Raw genomic sequence first — 20,528 nt, 5'->3', positions numbered from 1 at the left:
TGTTCAAACTACACAGAAGGAATTTGGGAATCATCACTCAACAAGGTTCTTTTATGAAGAATATATAGGGCCTCATAGCTTAAAGAATTACAATATGTGTCAACATACAAAATTATACCAGGTTTCATTTCAATACCAAATAGAGTTAAACCTTCAGTTCTAGAGTATTCAGAAGAGCTGTGCAGAAAGAATATTGGAATGGCCTTGAGGAAGCCAGCTAATAAAAGAATTTTTTTGGAGAGAATTGTGACATATTTGTATTTTTGAATTTTTATAGCAACAATACATATAATCCATATATATATATTTTTTTGGTTATTTGAGACAGGGTTTCTCTGTGTAGCTTTGCGCCTTTTTCCTGGAACTCACTTGGTAGCCCAGGCTGGCCTTGAACTCACAGAGATCTGCCTGACTCTGCCTCCCGAGTGCTGAGATTAAAGGTGTGTGCCACCACTGCCCAGCTAATATAATCCATATATTATGAAATATGTGCAATACTAATTAATATCAGTGATATATATATATATATATATATATATATATATATATGTATATCATGAAAAATATTATGTGTGTTACGTCCTGCACAAGTAGTAGGAGGGTGGTGATTGTGATGGGGTAACTAGAAATTGTGTAATTGTTACCCATGTAAAACAAAAAAAAGTAACTACTGTATATTGTGTGATGGTAGCATTCTTTATATATTGATTAGGCATCTACAACCAGATCTGCCCTGAAATTCATGTATTCTTTTTAATTTAATTTCATTCTATGTTCAACCTGACCATTCTTTGCCTGAATATTTCATCAGGTACATTAGTCAGCATGAAAGACAGTCACAAGGAGGATGGGATACTCTTTCTGGCTTCCAGAGGAGGTGGCAGAACACCTGATAAAAAACAGGTACATACAGACCCCAGGGGGTCTCTTCCCAGCACTGTCACTTACCAGGCAGGAATTGGAAAAATTCCCAAGGCTGGGGGCCATGGTGCTCTTCAACTAGGAAGTGATAGAGTCTGTCCTTTAGGGCTGCTGGAATACTTGTCCTGCATTTGAAGGCACCAGTACAGTTCCTTAGCGAGGGGAACTATAGTGAAGGGCAGATGACTTATTTTTATTAGAATTTTATTCTAGCCCCTCCCTCCCTGGGGCCATGCTGTTGTCCCTGACCTCCAGGATATATCAGAGAACATGTAGCCCAGTAGGACAGTGGGACACAGTATAGCTAACCAGCCATAATGAAATTTCAGGAATAAAACTCACCAAATCCTTCCTCTTTTTGGATATACATCAAAATCTGGGTGCAAATTAACCACCCCTACAATGACGCTCCTGGAGTCTGAGTCCAGGAGCAGCTTCTCACATCCATCTCTCCCAGAGGCTTTTCAAGGTAAACCACTACCTCCAATAGTTCACCAATTGCACTGGAGATAACTGAAGTAAGATATTATCTTAGGATTGAAGAGATGATCAGAGTGTAAAAGTGCTAACTGCTCCAGTCTGACAATTTGAGTTATATCCCTCAAAACCACATAAAGTGTGAGGTTCAATAGAGTCCAACTTAAATCCTTCCACTCCTTTATTGAGGTGGAAGGTAGAGGAAAAATTGGTTAGAATCTCTGAGGACTGCTAGCCTGGAGTAAAAAGTACAGCAACAGAAATAAGAGAGATTGAAGCATTAATCTAATTAATCTTATCAATAAAAACTAGGAGTCAGATATCACGGGTAAAAACCTGAAAGATCAGAGAAGCAGGAGAGCACCCACAGTCCCCTCCTCTTTCATAGTCCAATCCCAAAGGGCAGAGATAGTATCTTAACACTTTCTGTTCCTCGCTCTAGAGTCCTCCAAACCTCTATGGTTAGCTAGTGGCTAGCTCTGCCCTCTGACTCCAAGCAAGCTTTATTTATCAGAACACAATCAAAATATCACACAAGAGGTCCTGCTTCAACATGGTGGAAGGCAAGAAACAATGTGAAAATTGTTTTCTGCTGCCCACACCTGTACAGTGGTATGCATGCATTGACCTCACACTGACATACAGACACAAATAATTCTTTTTTCAGTTTAACTTCATCTAGGGCTAGAGAGCTCTGGTAATTCAGAGCACTTGCTGCTCTTTTGGTACACCAAAGCTTTGTTTTCAGCACTCGCAGGCTAACATTCTAATTCCACTTCCAAAGGATCTGGCACCTACTTCTGGCCACCTTAGACACCAGGTACATATATACTTCACTTACTTACATGCAGGAAAAACACTGATACACATAAGAAATATTGAGTGACAACTTCATTTGCCGGGCGGTGGTGGCACACGCCTTTAATCCCAGCACTCGGGAGGCAGAGGCAGGCGGATCTCTGTGAGTTCGAGGCCAGCCTGGGCTACCAAGTGAGTCCCAGGAAAGGCGCAAAGCTACACAGAGAAACCCTGTCTCGAAAAACCAAAAAAAAAAAAAAAAAAAAAAAAGAAAAGAAATATTGAAAGTAATCTTAAGGGGCCCTGTCTAGGAGTTCTAGGCCTTGCTTTTCCATGATTCCCCCACATATGTTAAGAACCTTCTGTAGAGCATAGCAGTAAACCTTGGAGTGCATGAGTTGTATTCAATCGCAATTCCTATTTTTGTCCCAGGACAGGATTCTCCTAACTTTTTAAGTTTTGTGTTTTGATGTGATGGGACTACAATCTTCCTGATTTCATGTGACATGAAAGTATTTGACCACTGAGCGACAATCCCAGGCTGATTCCACTCTGCGGAAGTTTGCTGACAACAGGGACTGCTCAGAGTAGTTTTCCCTTCTCTCATCCCTAAGGCAGCCACATCTCTTGAAGGTCTGGCCTTAGCTATTTCACACTTTAATTACAATCAATTCCCTCAGCCTCCCAAGTTGCCTTAGTTTAAGGCACGCTGGACTTCTGATCACAGAAGAGTCCTTTGCAGCCCTTCTGTACTGGGCCTTGTGGTCTAAAAAGATTTCTGTCTTCCCCACAGGGCTGTGGCTCCTGCACTCACCACATCTACAAGAAAGCATGGATCTGGCTTCTTCTATGTACCAATTATCCATGGGTAGAGAGGGATCTGGCTTCTCCTTCATCTCACTGCTAACACAGGACTTTGCAAAGATCAGGTTCTCAGTGAAGGCTTTAGGAAGAGATTCCATTTAGCTTACTTTAGTTTTAATTTTAATTAGTTAACCCAAATGAGAGACTAAACATAGTAACACAATCAAAAATTAATTTTATTCTGTTCTTTATGTTAATGCCAACTTCTTTTCCATCACCCAGGAAATTCTAACTTTAACGTTATTGTATCTTATGACATATTATATATTAGAAAACATTCTTGTTTGTTTTCAAGATAACAAATTCTCCTAACCTGGACCAACAACAGATACATTACTAATGTCATTTGTAACCTTAAAAATCTCAAGCAAATGAGTCTTGTAGTAAAAGTAACAAAATCTTATAATGAGCCTCCTCAAGTCACTCAAACAGAATAGTAAGAAAGGAGTGATTTATACTCTTTTTCTCACCAGTCCACTATTTACTTCACCCCTCTGCCTGACCTGATGTGGGTTAGAAACTGCTAGTACAGTAGAACTTGTGCTGACCAGAGCAGTGTTATCTGCTGGCTTTCTCTGGCCTAGGCCCGCTCTTGCTCCTCCCTCAAAGCCTCTGCATACTTTTCAGGGTAGGATCTAGGATCCTGCTTAACAATGCTGGCATAAAATTCCAAGACCTTCATCTTGGTGGTTTCAGCATAGGCCCTTGGACCCCACAGGAACTCATAGCGAGGAGGATGGCTGTTGGGTACCTGCCTGTATTCCACATACCCTTCCTGCACAAAATCCTCAGTGATCAGACTCTTGGGCTCCCCAAATATGAAATGATCCATACCAGCATATATCCCTAGGCTATTCAACACATTCCAGAACACCTCCTCACTGACACAATTGTCCTCTATGAAGATGATGCACAGTACAATTATGACCAGCCCTGTCTTGGGTACACCTAGAACCCCATGCATCAACCCATCATAGGTGATCCCTAGGGCAGGGAAAAGGAAATAGGAGTGGACAAATGGGTCCACTTCCATCATGTCAATACCAAAGATCAACTTCATGCACTCAGAGGCCTTTCTAAAGATCACAGGATAGTACTCCTCATAATCTCTCATGGCCCTCTGCATCATTTCTGACTTGGTGGCTAGCTCCATCTTTCGAAACTTGATGAGCAGGAATCTCACCAAAGCAACTATCCTTCCATTTAGTACAGCCCGTGGGGGAAACTGGGGCTCAGCCACCTCCCCTTCTTGGTTTCCAGAGGCCTCAGCAGATGATGCCCCTCCCATGGCAGTGGGAGGAGAGGAGGCTCTCTGAGCACTCTGGGGAGAGCTGAGCATTCCTCCAGCAGACATATGCCCTGGGGTGGTGGCAGTGGCCTCTGCCTCCCTAGCCTCAGCTATGGGGACCTGCGCACTCTCCAGGCCCCTTGCCTCCCTTTGGGCCTGAGGGCTGTCTGGGAGGTTGAAGCTCTGGCTGTTCTCAGTAGGATCCATCTTGAGTTTCCTTGGCAATAACAGGCAGGAAACCACGCAGGTCACAGGGATGAAGACTCAGAAGCCTGAGAAAGAAAGGAAAAATGTAAGAGGACTCTAACTCTGTCCCCTGGGCAGCTCTCAAGCAAAGCTTGTTACAGGAGTTTGCTTGGGTGATATTCTAAGGCCAAAGGACTATGGTGCTGCATGCACTCCTAAAAGACTGAAAGGGGAAAAGACTTGACTTCTCCAGGCACACCACTCGTCTTGCCTGAGGCAAATATCCAGAAGTTCTGTATCTCTGAGATGCAACCAAAGGAAGTAAGGATGCCTCAAACCTCCTTATACCAGGTACTGAGAAAGTACAAAAGGTAGACCGAATCAATATGACCTGATTTTCCTGCATATGAGACCAGCCTGATCTTCACCTGGATAAATGTGTAAAGGAGGGGGTTGTTCCATGTGACCCTCATGTCTTCATTCCTTAAGGCAAGGCTCTATGTTTTATGATACAGAGGGAAGAGGTTGTGAAGGGAGGGAATCCTCCCCAAGTGCCTACGTTTTCTCATTGCTGACAGGAGGGCAGGGAGGTACTGAGTCTCTGTGTTGTTCTGATGGGACTCTCTCAGGTCTCACCTTCGTACTGATGTACCTGACACTGCCTCTGATGACTTGAGTCAAGCTGTTATTAATAGGTCCTTCAGCTCCTTTAGATTAATGCCTGGAAATAAGACAAGGAGTTCAGACTGATGACCCTGCAGAGAACTTTTGTGGAGAAAGTGGTGCAGGGAAGACTTTTTTGAGACCCATGTCTGTGCTATGTGCTGGAGTTTCTTCCAATCATCCTCTGAGGTCCTGACTAGAACTTGCTAGATCCTGGAAGCCCTGAGGTTAACCAAGGTCTCCCATTCTGGTCACATTTCTTACCTCCCTGAGATCTTTAAAGCCCTGGAGAGCAGAAGGATTCAGTATGGACCTCCATTGAGGACTATATTTGAAGTCAAGGGAAAATGTACTGTATAGACTATGTATGTCCTGGGATCATGTTTCAGAGACATTAAGTGGCTTGTTTACTTAAACTATCTCAGGCATGAGGTGAGAGTTTAGGGGTAGATAAGGTCTGAGGTAAAGGAAAAATCTCAAGGATAGGTGAGATGAACTTCAGGTGAACTTAGGGAACCCGTATCTCAGCAGAGATGAGCCCAGGTCATGTGATCACTACCAGAGACCCCACATAGGAATGGATGAGATGTGTCACCAGCTCACTTTTCCATATGTAGTTATCTTCTCAGAACTGACATTAATCCTAGGATGAAGTACATCTACAAGAGAACTATCACCAGTAGGCACGCACTTAAGCTTAAGCCCTCAACCCTAGCTACCCATCCAGGGATCTCCAGGCATAAGAACTGAACCATACAGACAGTGCTCCTTGGTTAGCAGATGTAGAGTTTCTTTACACCATTAGTCCTCATCATATTTCTCACCTGAATTGCTGGCAGATAATGGTAATCTCAGGTGGTTCCACTGCTGCTTTGGAGATACCACACACTGTACAGGTTTACTTTCCTGAGGAGGAAAATGAAGTGAGGATAAATCCAATCTTGAGACCCCTGGGAATTCATCAAGACAGGCAGAATGAGGAAGATTCTTCTTTGGTCTTGAGGGTTCTGGAGATTTTCCAAATTCTCCTTATAAGGCCTCTGCTGACCTTTAGATCCATCATTCAGGCCCAGGCCAAACATGATCCCCACCTAAACCCCTGAACAGGAAGTAAGAGGTGACATTTTTGGTCCAATGTCTTCCACAGAAACAGTCTAGGCTGACAGTGTGTAAGGGGTGTGCAACTTTTTCATGTATAATATCAGAGGTCTACTTGCTATTCCTTCAGGGCCCTGGTACCTTCTTCAGATCTAAGGCCTTACTCCTCAGAAGTACTCTGCCCTCACATCTTACAGGGTAAAACAAAAGAGTACTTGAATCTTATTACTCTTGCTTGGGCCTGTCAGTGCTTAGGAGAGAATGGAGGCCCACCTATGATCTAAGTAAAGGGCAAGATTCTATTTTAAACATTTGGGCCTCACTTGGTACCAGAATGCATTAACAGAGATGTAGCTGGAGTTATCTCCAGTCCCGCCCGGGCCCACAGCCACTCAGACCCAAATAAAGACACAGACGCTTATATTATTTAAACTGTTTGGCCTAATGGCTCAGGCTTCTTGCTATCTAGTTCTTATATCTTAAATTAACCCATTAATATTAATCTATAAGTTGCTACATGGCTCGTGGCTTACTGGTACTTTATATCTTACTTATCATGGCGGCTGGCAGCGTCTCTCTGACTCAGCCTTCCACTTCCTAGAATTCTCCTCTCTCTTTTTTCTGTCTATACTTCCTGCCTGGCTACTGGTCAATAAGCAGTTTATTTATTAACCAATCAAAAGAACACATTCATGGCATACAGATATCCACAGCACTGAGAAACCTCTATCTAGAAAGTGTTTCTTTGGTGCAGTTTCTGCTGTCTCCTGGATTGATAATTTGGTTGTCTCCCCTCCAGGAACCTCATACCGGGTAGAGCAGGGACCTGTTGCAAATTACGAGGGCTCAATCCTGCAAGTCATCACTAAGGCATCCTCTGAGCATCAGAAATTCGACACAACACATGGCTCTAAATCCCCCCAAATCCCAGGAAGCAGTTACTGAAGATAGGAGAGGGGCTCATTCCCATAAATCAGCCTTAGTTTGTAACAATATTATCAAAAGCATACAATGTAGCTTTTTTTTATCTTAGCCTATCTATTTGGCGACAGGTTTCTCAAACTACTCCCATCTTGACTTACAGATCCTGGACCCTTCCTCTTTCTGGAGTCTCCTGTGCACTGACTCATTGGAGAGTGTGAGGAAGTAACTAGTTCCCCAAGAACACTCCCAATCAAATTACAGTTTGAGTTTGATCTAGTTCATTGGTTCTCAGCCTTCCTAATGCTGTGACCCTTTAATACTATTCCTTATGTTGTGGTAACACCCAACCACAAAATTCCTTTTGTTGCTACTTCATAACTGTAATTTTGCTACTGTTACAAATTGTAATGTAAATATCTGTGCTTTCAAGTGGTTTTAGGTGACCTTTGTGAAAGGGTCTTTTCATTATCAAAGGGGTTGCAAAAGCACAGGTTGAGAACCACAGATCTAGAGCCCCCACTCCTAACACACACACACACACACACACACACACACACACACACACACACACACACACACACGGAAAGCAAAAGCAAAGTTGCCATCTATCTAAAGGGACCTCTAAGTATCCTCTGTATTTTTGTACAGTGAGCACATGAGCAAAGGGCTTATTACTAAAAGTAGATCACCATTTGCTGTACTACTGATCACAGGGATACAGATTTAATATTGTGGGACCCTCTATCTGAATTGGGGTTTTCTAAATCTACTGTCCAGTCAGACTTTAATCCTGGACAAGAGATGACTTTTTCCTCTTAACCCTGACAACGCGCCCGTGCAGTCCCCAAGGACGGACTGAAAACATGGCCTGTGCCTACAAGAAGGCCCCACATAGTACCATACTAACAAAAGGTATCAGACTACATTACTTGAGGTCCTTTAATCCCCAAAGAGGATTTTTGAGCCCACCCTCAGTTCTCACCTGAGCGCCGAAAGCACGAAACCAAGGCGAGGCTGTCCCTCTTCCAGGAACCTCACAAAATGGCTCTGAGCCTCCCAAGTCCCCGGAAGCAGAAAGTGCTGACTGGACCCGCCTTCCAGAAACCTAAAAAAAATGGCTCTGAGCCTCCCAAATACCTGGATGCAGAAAGTGCTGACTGGACCCGCCTTCTAGAAACCTCACAAAATGGCTCTGAGCCTCCCAAGTACCCGGAAGCAGAAAGTGCTGACTGGACCCGCCTTCCAGAAACCTAAAAAAAATGGCTCTGAGCCTCCCAAATACCTGGATGCAGAAAGTGCTGACTGGACCCGCCTTCTAGAAACCTAAAAAAATGGCTCTGAGCCTCCCAAATACCTGGATGCAGAAAATGCTGACTGGAATTCCGCCTTCCAGGGACCTTACAAAATGGCTTTGAGCCTCTGAAATCCCAGGTTTCAGAAAACGCTGAGGACTTCCCACTTCCAGGACATTCATAAAATGGCTCTGAGTCCCTTAAGTCCCCAGATGCAAAAAGTGCTAAGTGTACTTACCTCTTCCACGACCCTCACAAAAGGGTTCTGAGTCCCCCAAGTTCCTGGATGCAGAAAACCTGGTGTGCTGGCTGTGAATTGCCTAAATCCCCAGATGTAAAAGGGACCGAGTGGACTTCACCCTTCCAGGAGCCTCACAAAATGGATCTGAGTCACTAAACTACCAGGATGTGGATGTGAAACAGTGGGGAGGGGATCATTTCCACAAATCAGCACTGAGGAATCTTCTAGCCTCCGGGAACCTCACAAAACGGCTGAGTCATTCAAGTCCCCGGATGCAAGATGCGGAAGTTTAGGAGTCCACACATTGCCAGAACTCAGCCTCGATTTTATGAAAGACCCTCAGAATGACATAATGTTGTTTGATTATCCAGACCTTTTTATCTAGTATGGACTTCTGATATCCACAGCCAGCTTCCATCTGGACTCAGAAAAATCACATTGTCCTCTTCTCCCTGGGAAACTGAAATAGCTCTTATGAGCAGAATCTCCCCACCCGCCCTGAGGGAAAGGAAAGAGATCCTCTCAACAAGTCAGTCCAGTTTAGAGTAGTGCGCATCACCCTGGAATAACGATACTATCTTTTGTCTCTCTATCCAGAGTGGAGCTTCCACATTCCACTCTCAGGTCCTGCTTTCAGTCTGCAAGTTAGGCAACCGCCCTTTCCCTCCGGGAATGACAGAATATAGTGCCTATTCAAAGGTCCCAGCAATGAAAGCAGTAGGGTCTCATTTTTCTATGTTTGCTCCACTGAAATCTAGACTGACCCTGGGCATGACACTGAATTATGTGGGGACCTCCTGTTCTTAAAGGGCTCTTGTAATCCACCTTAAGCAGGTCTCACTGATTGAAAATATGATACAGAATGGCTGTCTCTTGTCCAGAAACCTCACAAAATGATCCTTCATCTCCCAAGCCCTTACATGTGGGTGTGGTATGGTGGGGTGGGGGCTAATTCGTAAATTTAACACTCAGGCATCCCTCAAACTCAAGCTAACTCAAAAAAATGGTTAGAAGTTTCCCAAGTTATCTTATGAGGATATAGAAAAACATCAAGTGAGTGCTTCTTCTTGAAGGTCAGCCCTTTTTGGTGGATCCTCAGAAGGGGTGCTGCTGGATCCAGGGCTGTCTATCTCGGATGGGGCTTCTACTACCCACTCTCAGCTTTCGTCTTGACTCTGAAATGATCCAGGCCCTCCCCACTCTAGAAATCTTGAAAGGTATCCCCTAGTCACAGAATCCTGGGATGGAATAAGGAGATGGGTGGGGGCTTATGCACACACACTAGGTCACATCTTGATGCCAGACTTACCACAGGGGATCAGTGACATTAATTTTGGTCCCTCCATGTGGAATAGAAGCTCTGCAGTCCACCCTAAACCCTTACCTTAATTTTGAGTGACATTGGCACTGTCCAATCTAGGAAGCTTAAAACCTGGTTCCCTGCAGACAGAAAGGTTAAGTGGGCTATTCATAAAAGGGAGTTTCAGATTGGTACCAGGTTTATGAAACATACAGTTCCATTGTTTGGTAGAGCTTTACTTTAGTGGGGCTTCCTCAGGCTGCCCTGTAGCTTTCACTTTGACTCTGAAAGGACTCAGGCCCTCAGCACACTGTGGACCTTAGAGCTTAGCTCCCACTCCCACAGTCTACAAATGGAGATGTAGGGGAGAGGCTGATATGTACTTTTGCAACCCATTTTGTGAAGTCTGGAAAACATGGCTACAGCCAGATTATTTGGTGTTAGAATATGTGGGCTGGGGCTCTCTGGTCCATTCTGGGCTATCTCCTTGACACTTGCAAGTGCCCAGGCTCCTTCTGTTCCATATAACTGAAATGCTGACTTTTGATTAATATCCTCACTTCTGTGAACCTCTGAGGCCTCACTCAGTATCCACCTTGCTTGAAAGCCTGCTCAAGTCCACCCTGACTTGACAGAAGTTTTGGAACAGAATATTTCCCACTATATCCCATTAATATATTCCATTCTGTGGCTGACACTAGTCCAATCCCAGTGAACTTTGGAGATTTCCTCACCTGGTTTTTTCATGTGCAAATGTTTTCTTCTCAAGAAGTGAGACATGGAAAAAGCCCCTGCACATCTGTGACAATACTGTTTCATCCCATATCATTTAACTTCCTTCCTGCTCTTTGCATAAGCTGACTTCAAGAAGGCCTTAGAATTCATTATTTGTTTTGAGTAATATTTTCTTCCAGAACTTAGTAAGGCTTCTTACTTTCCAAAATTCAAGTCAGAGATCAGCAACGTCTGAGAAAGTGGTTCCATCCATGACCATACAAAGTAGCTAGCATCCATCTACCACCACACCAAACAATGCCCTGTTCTGTTTCCTTCATCCACAGGCCACACTATCTAAAATTGTTTCATTTATTCCATGTTTAACTTTTCTGTGCCTGAAGTAAACTCTTAGTCACTGGATGATTGTTCTGCATTGTTTGGAATTTAATCTATATCAGTACAATAAACTCAGAAACAATGGCAAACTTACTAAGCAGAGAAACTGTGACTCTGGACCCTCAATCCCCATAGTTGAACACATTTGAGCAGAACAGAGATGCAGGAAAATCTCCTCCAATTCTAACAGAAGCCCCCTTAAAACACTCACTTCCGGGCTATGGTAGAGGATGTCTCTTGCTTTATGCAGCCATATTCTCATCCAATTGAAGGTGCCTGAAGCAGCTCCTCCATCATATCTTTGGAAACAGTGTTGCTTCCATGAGTAACTGGCTGGAATTTGCATTTTCAGTCCTAGGGATCCTGTATCCAGCTTTTCTCACAGCACTGCATTCTGGCCAAATTAGTCCTTATTTTCTTTTAATCCTAAAACTTGAATAAAAACATGTGTTTGGCAAGTGATTTAATCTATATTTTCATTCAATTTTGATCAAAGAGACATGTCAAAGCATAATAGTCTCTTCTGGTCACTGGATGGTTAGAAATATATTTTGTCCAACTGTTGTTGGGACAAGAATTGTTGAAGGATTCACAAGAAGGAAGTGGATAGCCTTCATCTGTACAAACCAATGACCATTCATTCTTGTCTACATCTGGCTAATTCATTCAGTTTTCATACCTGTAACACATTGATCAGAACTTTGCACTCCATTATCACATGACACATCTGTCCTCTGCAAACTTTGGGAGACTATGGTGCAGTGTGTCCTCCACTCTTAGCTACTTCTTATAGCTGGGTATCTGGGTGACTCAAGAGGAAGCTCTTATGCATTGAGATCACAGAGCTTCCAACTAGCAGCCAGGTACTGTGACGACGGGGCACCTTCAGTACATTACAATTCCCCTACTTACCAGAACTAAGGAAGAAGAACAGTCCCCATTCAGGAAACACTCATTCATGACTTACATCTGCTCTGCGGTGTTGCTGGGGTGTTAGGCAAAGAACCAAGTAGGCAATGACAGCACAGATGAGAATCTAGGGAAGTGATGTTTTATAACCTGGCAGGCTTCATGGAACCTAGGGCCCTTGTCTCACCTCCACATGCTTTGTTTCCTGGAGGTCTTCAGGGTAAGAGCAAAGGACACCTCTCTAGAAAGGAGGGAGCACTCCTTCTTGGATCCAACATTTACAAAGCTGTTACAGTGTCCTGGGAATCGCACTTACATAAATAAGAGAAAACAGGCCTTGCCTGAAAGAAACTCAGAGATTCTGTATCAGCACAGTTTCTGAGAAAGCAGGTACAGCCTCAAGTGACGTTCAAGGGCCTAACACAAGGTGCATGTGGGTGGAGGGCAAAATGCTACCAGAATCCAGAAACAAAAATGTCTAAATTTCTCTAGCAGGCAGTGAGAGTGCCATTTTAGCTGTGTCTTTAATGTCTTTAATGAAAGGGGCATCCAGGACAAGATGTGGGAGTGTGGGAAGTGTTTAGAAAATTCTGGTTGAACCTGTTGGGTCAGAGATAAGGGCGTACAAAGCACTGCAGGACCCTAAAAGTGGAGTGTCCCTGGTTTGAAATCCCATACTGGTTCCTAAACACAAGAATGCTTAGCAAGGGAAATGGCTTAGGTATGGGATGAACAAGGGTAGATTTGCAGTCTAAAAATTGAATCAGTGTGTACAGTACGTGATGGGTGGAGGGGAGGAATTCAGGAGGCTGACAGTGTCATCCAGCATCTCAGGGAGGAGTTCAGACAATAGATGAGGAGTATCCTCAGGAAATAGCCTAGGAGACCTTGAGGAGGAACATAGTTTTTCACAGGTATTGCAGAGGAAGAGACCTAGTGTAGCAGGAATCTTAGAAGGTCTTATTAATAAAATCAAACCTGAGGCCAGTTATTGGGGTGAATGCTGGAAGATCAGAGAAGCAGAACAAGCCACAGCTTCCTCACCTTGCCAGTTCCTCAGCTGATCCAGTTTCCTCAGACTGGAAGCCTCTGAGTCCTCATATCCGAATGGATCTCAGCTGAATTGCTGCTAGAAGCCTAAAAGCTTAACCAGCCAAATGCTGCTAGTTCCTGGTCTTCACACCTTATATATCTTTCTGCTATTTGCCATCACTCCCTGGGATTAAAGGCTCACTTTCTGGAATTAAAGGCATGAGTCACCAATGCCTGGCTGTTTCCAATGTGGCCTTGAACTCACAGAGATCCAGAGGGATTTCTGCCTCTGGAATGCTAGGATTAAAGGCATGTGCTACCACTGCCTATCCTCTATGTTTAATATTGTGGCTGTTCTCTTCTCTGACCCCAGATAAGTTTATTAGCGTGCACAATATTTTGGGGAACAATACCACCACAACCTAGACCTTGACCCTTAAGACAATGTGCATGACTCTGTAAGGAAGCATGGGAACAGAATACAGGAGGTTTGAGAGAAACTACTTTTTACTAACTGCAATGGAGAAAACAGGAAAGCCAAGGTTTGTGGTCATATTGGACTCTGTCTTGGAGGACCTATTCCTTTAGGCCAGCAGGCCATGAGAGTAAGATTTTTTTTCTCCCTTGAATATTAAGCCTTAACAAAAAGGGGCCACTGACAGTTATGGATAGTAGGGCTTGGAGGAAGGAAGGATAGTTTGAGTCTTAGCCTGGGGATGCCTAGGTCCCAGGAAGAGTCTATGCCTTTATGACTTCTGTAGTTATGGTATGGCAGTATTCCTGAGGAGACATCACAAAATAATAGGGAACCAAAGATAATCCAAAGTAAGTCTACCACTGAAGTCTGATGTGGTGAACTAATGAGTTTTAATGGGGTTATGCACACTTAATACGGGTGAGTGCCTTGGTTACAGTTCTGTTGCTGTGATAAAACACCATAACAAAGGGAACATATTAAAAAGAGTTTATTTGGATTTATGTTTCCAGAAGGCTAAGAATCCATTACCACTGTGGTGTAGATTCATGGCAGCAGGCAGGCACAGAAAGTGGAGTAGCAAGCTGAGAGCTTACATCTAGAACCACAAGCCAGAAGCCAAGAGAATGCACTAGAAACTACATATGGATTTTGAAATCTAAAAGCATGCCCCAAGTTCATATTTTCATGACAAGGCTACATCTCCTAAACCTACCCAGTATCTACAACTCTAGACCAACTATTCAGATTCCCAAGAATATAGGGATATCTCATTCAAACTATCACATTCCTCTCCCTGGTCCCCAGAGTCTAACTGCTGTATGAGGCTGCAAAGTGAATTTAGCTCAACTTCAGAAGATCCATAGTCTTTCACAGTCTCAACAGTGTTTCAAAGTCCATGGTGTCTTCTATGACTAAAATCAATCCCTTTACAGTGACTTCTTGGAAAATCAAAAGACAAATTACATACTTCCAATATACAATGACATATATATATATATATATATATATATATATATATATATATATATATATATATATTCTAAAGCAAGGAATGAAGTCATTTTTATAGAAATCTTTTTCCAATGGAGAGACAGGTATAGAAGAAAGAATAAATGAGTTGACCATGAAGAAGTGGAAAAATAACAATGAACAACTACAGTCATGTTGTGAGTCAGGTTCCTTTAAGCATTCTTTATGGTTGATCTCATTCACAATAATTGTTTCCAACTTGCAGCTGAGAGAACTGAGGCTCAGGAGGCTTAAGTAACACCAGCAAATTTACAGGTAGCAGTTGGTATAACAGGATCACAAATACAATTTCTTTTCACACCCCCCATGGTAGCACAGTGAAATGTTAGAAAGCTTTAAGGCATTTATTTAACAGCTTCCTCAGATTAGAAGATACTGTGTACTTTAGTTTTCTTAGTACCAGGGCTCTAAAGAGAAAACACATAATAAAACATCTTTCAACCTTGTAGAGGTGAATTTCAAGTCTAGATTTTTGAACCCAGTCCTCTACACATTTGCTGTGGGTGGTGAAGGCTTTTTAGATTCCCACTAATGTGACTGTAAGGCACTGCTGATAGAGCTGTGGTGCCCTGAACTGACCTTAGCACAGTGTGAAACATTTATCTAGAATCAAAGAGAACACCCAGTCAAGGAAAATGTATAGTAAAGGTTTTCCAAAAATGAGAACTGAGGTCAGGGAACACATATGTTTTACCTTTTATTTAGGGATATGTCCTGGGTGTGAATCTTTCTATTTAAATTTCCCTAAGCAACAATGTTCTGGCTGAGCCCACATTCTGATCCACTGGGTTAGCTGTAGTTCTTTCACACTGACAGTGTCCTAGTAAAGACATCTATGTCTTACAATTGCAGCAATCAAAATGCTAGAAGTATTTTATTTCAATAAGTGAACATGGCAGGATCTCAAAAAGTGCTTCTACAAAGTAGAATAGAGATTCATGGAGAAGCAGGCTTACTGGAACCAAAGGATGATATAATACTATCTCTGTTGAGCCCAAGCTGGCATAAATTCATAAGAAATATAGTAAGAAAAACTTCCCTTTGAAAAAAAGTGAGGATCCTGAGATGATTTATTAGGTAGGATCAAAAAGGATTAGTTGAATTTAATTTTATATCCATTAAGTATTCATGAGTAAATTGTTAATTCATTTAGAAAAAATGTGTAGAGTAGGTTATTAACAGGTTTAATGTATTAACTGATTGTCCTATAAAATTTTAGGCATCACAATTTAAAAACTCCCTGAGAACTCTAAAATTCATTTAGAGAACAACCATACATTTCCCAAGTTTTTCTTCACTATATTTATCTGTTTAGGATTCTCAGTGTGTTTAAATTCTTTTCATTCACTGATAGTCATAGAGACTTATTTATGTAGATCTGTATGCAGACAGACACCATTCTCTGATACATTGCATGTGGCTGTTGGCCCTTACATCACTGTACATCACCCTATGCCTAAAAATGTGCATTGACATGAGTCTATTCCTCTTCTGGAGATTGGATAACTGGATAATTCTGGAACACAAAAACCAAAAAGCGCTACTTTAAATTAGGAGAACCATGAAGGTCATTAAGCCCTGAAACCACATCAAACTGCCTGTGGTAGTTTAAATAAGAATGACCCCCATATACTCATGTATTCTAGTGTTTGGACATAGGGAGTGCCACTATTAGGAGATATGGCCATGTTGGAGTAGGTGTGGCTTTATTGGAGCCTTTGCAGTCTCAAATGCTCAAGCCAGGCCTCGTGTGACTGTCACTTCCTGTTCTCTGCCAATTCAAATCTAGAACTCTCAGCTCCTTCTCTAGTACCATGTGTACCTGCATGCTACCATGCTTCCCACCATAATGATAATAGACTAAATATCTGAAACAATTAAATGTTTTCCTTTATAAGAGTTTTCATGGACATGGTGTCTCTTCATAGAAATAAAAAGCCTAATTAAAACATTACCTGAGTACACATTTTTATAGCCTCATCTCAGGTTACTATCTTCTATTACTCAACTCTGCCTTCTTTATTCTCCAAAGGACCTATTCCCTTTTAAGAACCTAATTTACCTGTAAATAAAGGGCATTTTTCTATTTAGGCCTTTACAAAAGCGAGATTGTCTTAATGTGGATCTTCTCAAAGGAATGAAAGGCAACTGGAAGAGGTCCAGAGACATTTGCATCATTCAAGGGTATCATGTAGATCATAAAAACTCAGATAAGTATCTTTCCTTGGAATATGCAAACACCAGGATGGGATAGTCCTTAGTCATCTTGTTAACAACAAAAAAATGGTGGAAGGGTTCCTAATTGCTGTTACCCTCTGGATCCCAGAGCTCATGTAAAGTGTAATACTGTCACTCTCTCTTGAACTTTCCCTAATAAATCTCTTGTATACAACTGTTAATCTCAGAGTGTGACTACCAGGAACCCATTTCTCGAGATTTACGTGCCATCTCTCCCAGTGGACTAAGTTTGATCTCCTCTGGTTAAGATACAGGCCCCACCCTTCAATGAAGATCTAATGGCAATCAATGCCTACTGAGAGGAAGAGAATCAGTTTTTTCTAGGAACATGTCATTTGGTAGATTCTCCAATACCAATTTTCTAGCCATAAACATATGTATGAACGACATTAAGTGGATTCAATAGGGTATATATGTAACACGAATTGCATAGAAACTCACTACAGAGGTTTAAAGTGTATAAGTGAAAGACACCAAAAGATAGTTTTCTCTTGGTAATACAAGTTAGGATAGAAAGTCAATTAGGTACATTTTGGATTTACCAAAATAGGATAGATAATGGAATATTTTCTCTGAATTTTTCAAATGCAAATGGACTAGACATTGTTAATGTAATTCTTGACTGTATATATTATATATACTTATTGTACTTATTGTATATAGTTTTTCTTATAGTCTTTTATTATTTTAGAGAAAAAGGGGGAATGTGGTGATATATTGTGCACCCCAATAAAACTTATCTGGGGATCAGAAGAGAGAGCCAGCTACTAGATTAGACATAGAGCTCAGACAATGATGGAACACACCCTTAACCTTATCACTTGGGAGACAGAGATCCATCTGGATCTCTGTGAGTTCAAGACCACACTGGGAACAGAGCCAGGCATAGTGGCACACACCTTTAATCCCAACACTTGAAATCTCATGCCTTTGCTTGGGAAGCACACACACCTTTAATCCCAGGAAGTAAGAAAAAGGTATATAGGGAGTGAGGAAACAGGAACTCATGCTTTTGAGGTTGAAGATTTCATAGAGGTAAGAATGTGGATGGCTTGTTCTGTTTCTCTGACCTTCCAGCTTTCACCCCAATATCTGGCTCAGGGTTTTATATTAAAAGACCATTTAAGATTTGTGTTACATGTGTGAGTGAGTGAGTGTGTGTGTGTGTGTGTGTGTGTGTGTGTGTGTGTGTGTATAACAGTAACAACTGAAGAAAAAGAGGTCATGAGTTTGAGAGGGGGTGACTGCCATGGGAGTAATTACAGAGCAGAGAGAAATGCAAGTGATGTAAGTACAGTATTCTAGCATGATATTGAAATATGTAAATAGTTTATTAAAAATAAAAAAATAAAATCCAGGCACTAGAAATATATAGCAATATATGTTATGAGACATCTTCAAGATTCTGGGCAGAGCTTTAAATTCTGTTCTGACATTTTCAAAATTATTCAGGTTGTATGGGGTTCTGGATACAAGAGCCACTTCAGGTTGAGACCATGAATTAAAATTCTTTGTCCTAATGATATCCTGGTATCATAAAGATGGAAACTTGAGAAACCATATATATATATTACCCACATTCCTGAGTCTGGGCTTTGCATTTTGATAAATGGTCAACAATAATGGTGAAACCACTACTCATTGGTTTAGAGGGCAGCAATCTGGAAAAGATAAAGCTTAGAAAAGTATAATGGTCACTGGGTGAAGCTTACATTAAAAGCATCATGGGAAACATGTAGACAAGCATAGAATATATATGAAAGGGTCATTTTTGAAACTTGAGATCCTGTTTTAGCAATCAATCCAGTAGAAACTTAAGTTTCTTCCATACCTTAGCAATGAATAATAAATGACAACTGAGTGACAGGTAAGATCTAAGTGTTGTGGGTTACAATAAGTTATCTTGAAATCTTACTAATTAAAATAAAAACTTTTCTTGGCAAGAGTGCTCATACTTAAATGATATCAAAGATTAGAAATTCCTGAAACTTTAGTAATGTAAGATTTAAAAATAGGCATTATTCTTCTTATAAATGTTTCTTGGGGTTACTTTCATGTGTAGGGATTTTACCTTTGGATTCTGGTTTAATTTGTGACTCTAAAGTGGATTGAAACAAATGTAGAGAACAGAATGAATAACATTTTAAGAATTTAAGCTCAATACACATGATATCTCAGCATCCCTATTCTCCATAATAAGAGAATACACATCAGGACTTAATAAAGCTGGTTTGGGAGATGGCTCAGTTGATAAAATGTTTGCTCTATGAAGCATGAAGATAGATGCTTAGCATTCACAATTAACTGGGCAAGGCAGCATACTTAGAAAACCACAATACTGGGGTAGGAGTAAAAAAATTGGAGTGGCTCTAGAGACAGGTGCTCCTGGGAGCTCACTATCTAGTCAGTCTTGCCAAAATAGAATGTTCCAGGTTCAGTAAGAAACCCTGTTTCAAAAAGTTAGGTGGATAAATGACTGATGAATTACCTGGTGCTCACTTTTGGCCTTATGCACTCATTGATAAGCACACATATATGCACACAGACACATACACCTCACACAAAGAATTACCTTTCTTACTATACAATTGAATCTGTAAAACTGGTAACCTAGCATACTTCTAAGAAATGTCTACAGACCATATAGAAGCACCTCTCAGCCATACATATAAAAAAATGTAGACAGTTTCTTGTTGGATGCCAATAAGCAAATAATGACACAGAGAATTATTATTGATTATGAAAGTTTGGCCTATAGCTTAGGCTTCTTCCTATCTTGTTCTTATAACTTAAATTAACCTGTTTATATTAATATATGTTTTACCACATGGCATTACCACTCTTCCATCTTACACCTCCTGGTTCCTTTCCATGTCTCCTGGCATCTCCCATACACGCCTAGATTCCTCCTCCTACTTCCTCTCTCTGCCTGAAAGTCCTCCCTATACCTCCTGCCTAGCTATTGGCTGGTTAGCTTTTTATTACATCAATCACAGCAACATACCTTCACACAGTGTACAAATATCCAACAACAAATTATCAAAACAGAAAAAAAAACTCTGTGGGGAAAATGTTGACTTCTCTACAAATATAACTTCAAAACAAACATAGCATTTAGTCGACTCCTATCCTTAATTTGCTTGTTTTCATGTTTCTTCTCCTTATTTCTCAATTTTTACACAGATATTTCCAAGCCTTTCTCTTATCATGTATATATGTAGGTTCCTCAATTGAAGGAATTAAACTTTTCTGAGCCTTTGTTGACTGATAGCAAAATGGAGGAAATAATAGACATTAATGGCAATAATAGACAATAATGGCATGTTCACTTGATGCTAAGTATCAATATGCATCTTTATGAAACATTATTGAAAGGAGATAAGTTTTCTGCAACATCTATTATTTCACATTACCTTTAATTAAACAGTTATTGCACCTCTCATATCACTTAAGGATAGAGAGAAATGAGAAATACTTTCTGTTTGCTCTCTCCTTCCTACTACTTTTCTCCCCATCAAGAAATATAAATCTTTCAGAAGAGATTAAGAGCAAAGAAAACTTATTAAGAAAATGAGCTCTTGGGACTAAATGTAAAATACGCATGTACATAGACATTTATTCTCCTGAACAACTAGTAAATATCATTGCTTGTTTACAAATAAGGTAACTGATATCTA

At 41.2% G+C, this 20,528-nt stretch overlaps 1 protein-coding gene across 1 annotated transcript; it reads right to left on the bottom strand.

Annotated features, from left to right (window-relative positions):
* Positions 1 to 3,218: 3,218 nt before the first annotated feature.
* On the bottom strand, positions 3,219 to 8,978 carry LOC131899288 (melanoma-associated antigen 10-like). Its single transcript, XM_059250710.1, has 4 exons — positions 8,750 to 8,978; positions 6,022 to 6,103; positions 5,171 to 5,255; positions 3,219 to 4,620 (listed from the first exon to the last, which is right to left on the bottom strand). The coding sequence occupies exon 4, from the start codon at positions 4,553 to 4,555 to the stop codon at positions 3,641 to 3,643; it is 915 nt and encodes a 304-aa protein (XP_059106693.1). The 5' UTR covers positions 4,556 to 4,620; positions 5,171 to 5,255; positions 6,022 to 6,103; positions 8,750 to 8,978; the 3' UTR covers positions 3,219 to 3,640.
* Positions 8,979 to 20,528: the final 11,550 nt, after the last annotated feature.

Source organism: Peromyscus eremicus, chromosome X, assembly GCF_949786415.1.
Source record: "Peromyscus eremicus chromosome X, PerEre_H2_v1, whole genome shotgun sequence".
Lineage (NCBI taxonomy): Eukaryota > Metazoa > Chordata > Mammalia > Rodentia > Cricetidae > Peromyscus > Peromyscus eremicus.
This window is presented reverse-complemented; position numbering and strand designations above follow the sequence as displayed.

Coding starts and splice junctions, on each gene's coding strand:
- LOC131899288 (XM_059250710.1), bottom strand. CDS start 4,555: ATGGATCCTACTGAGAACAGCCAGAGCTTCAACCTCCCAGACAGCCCT.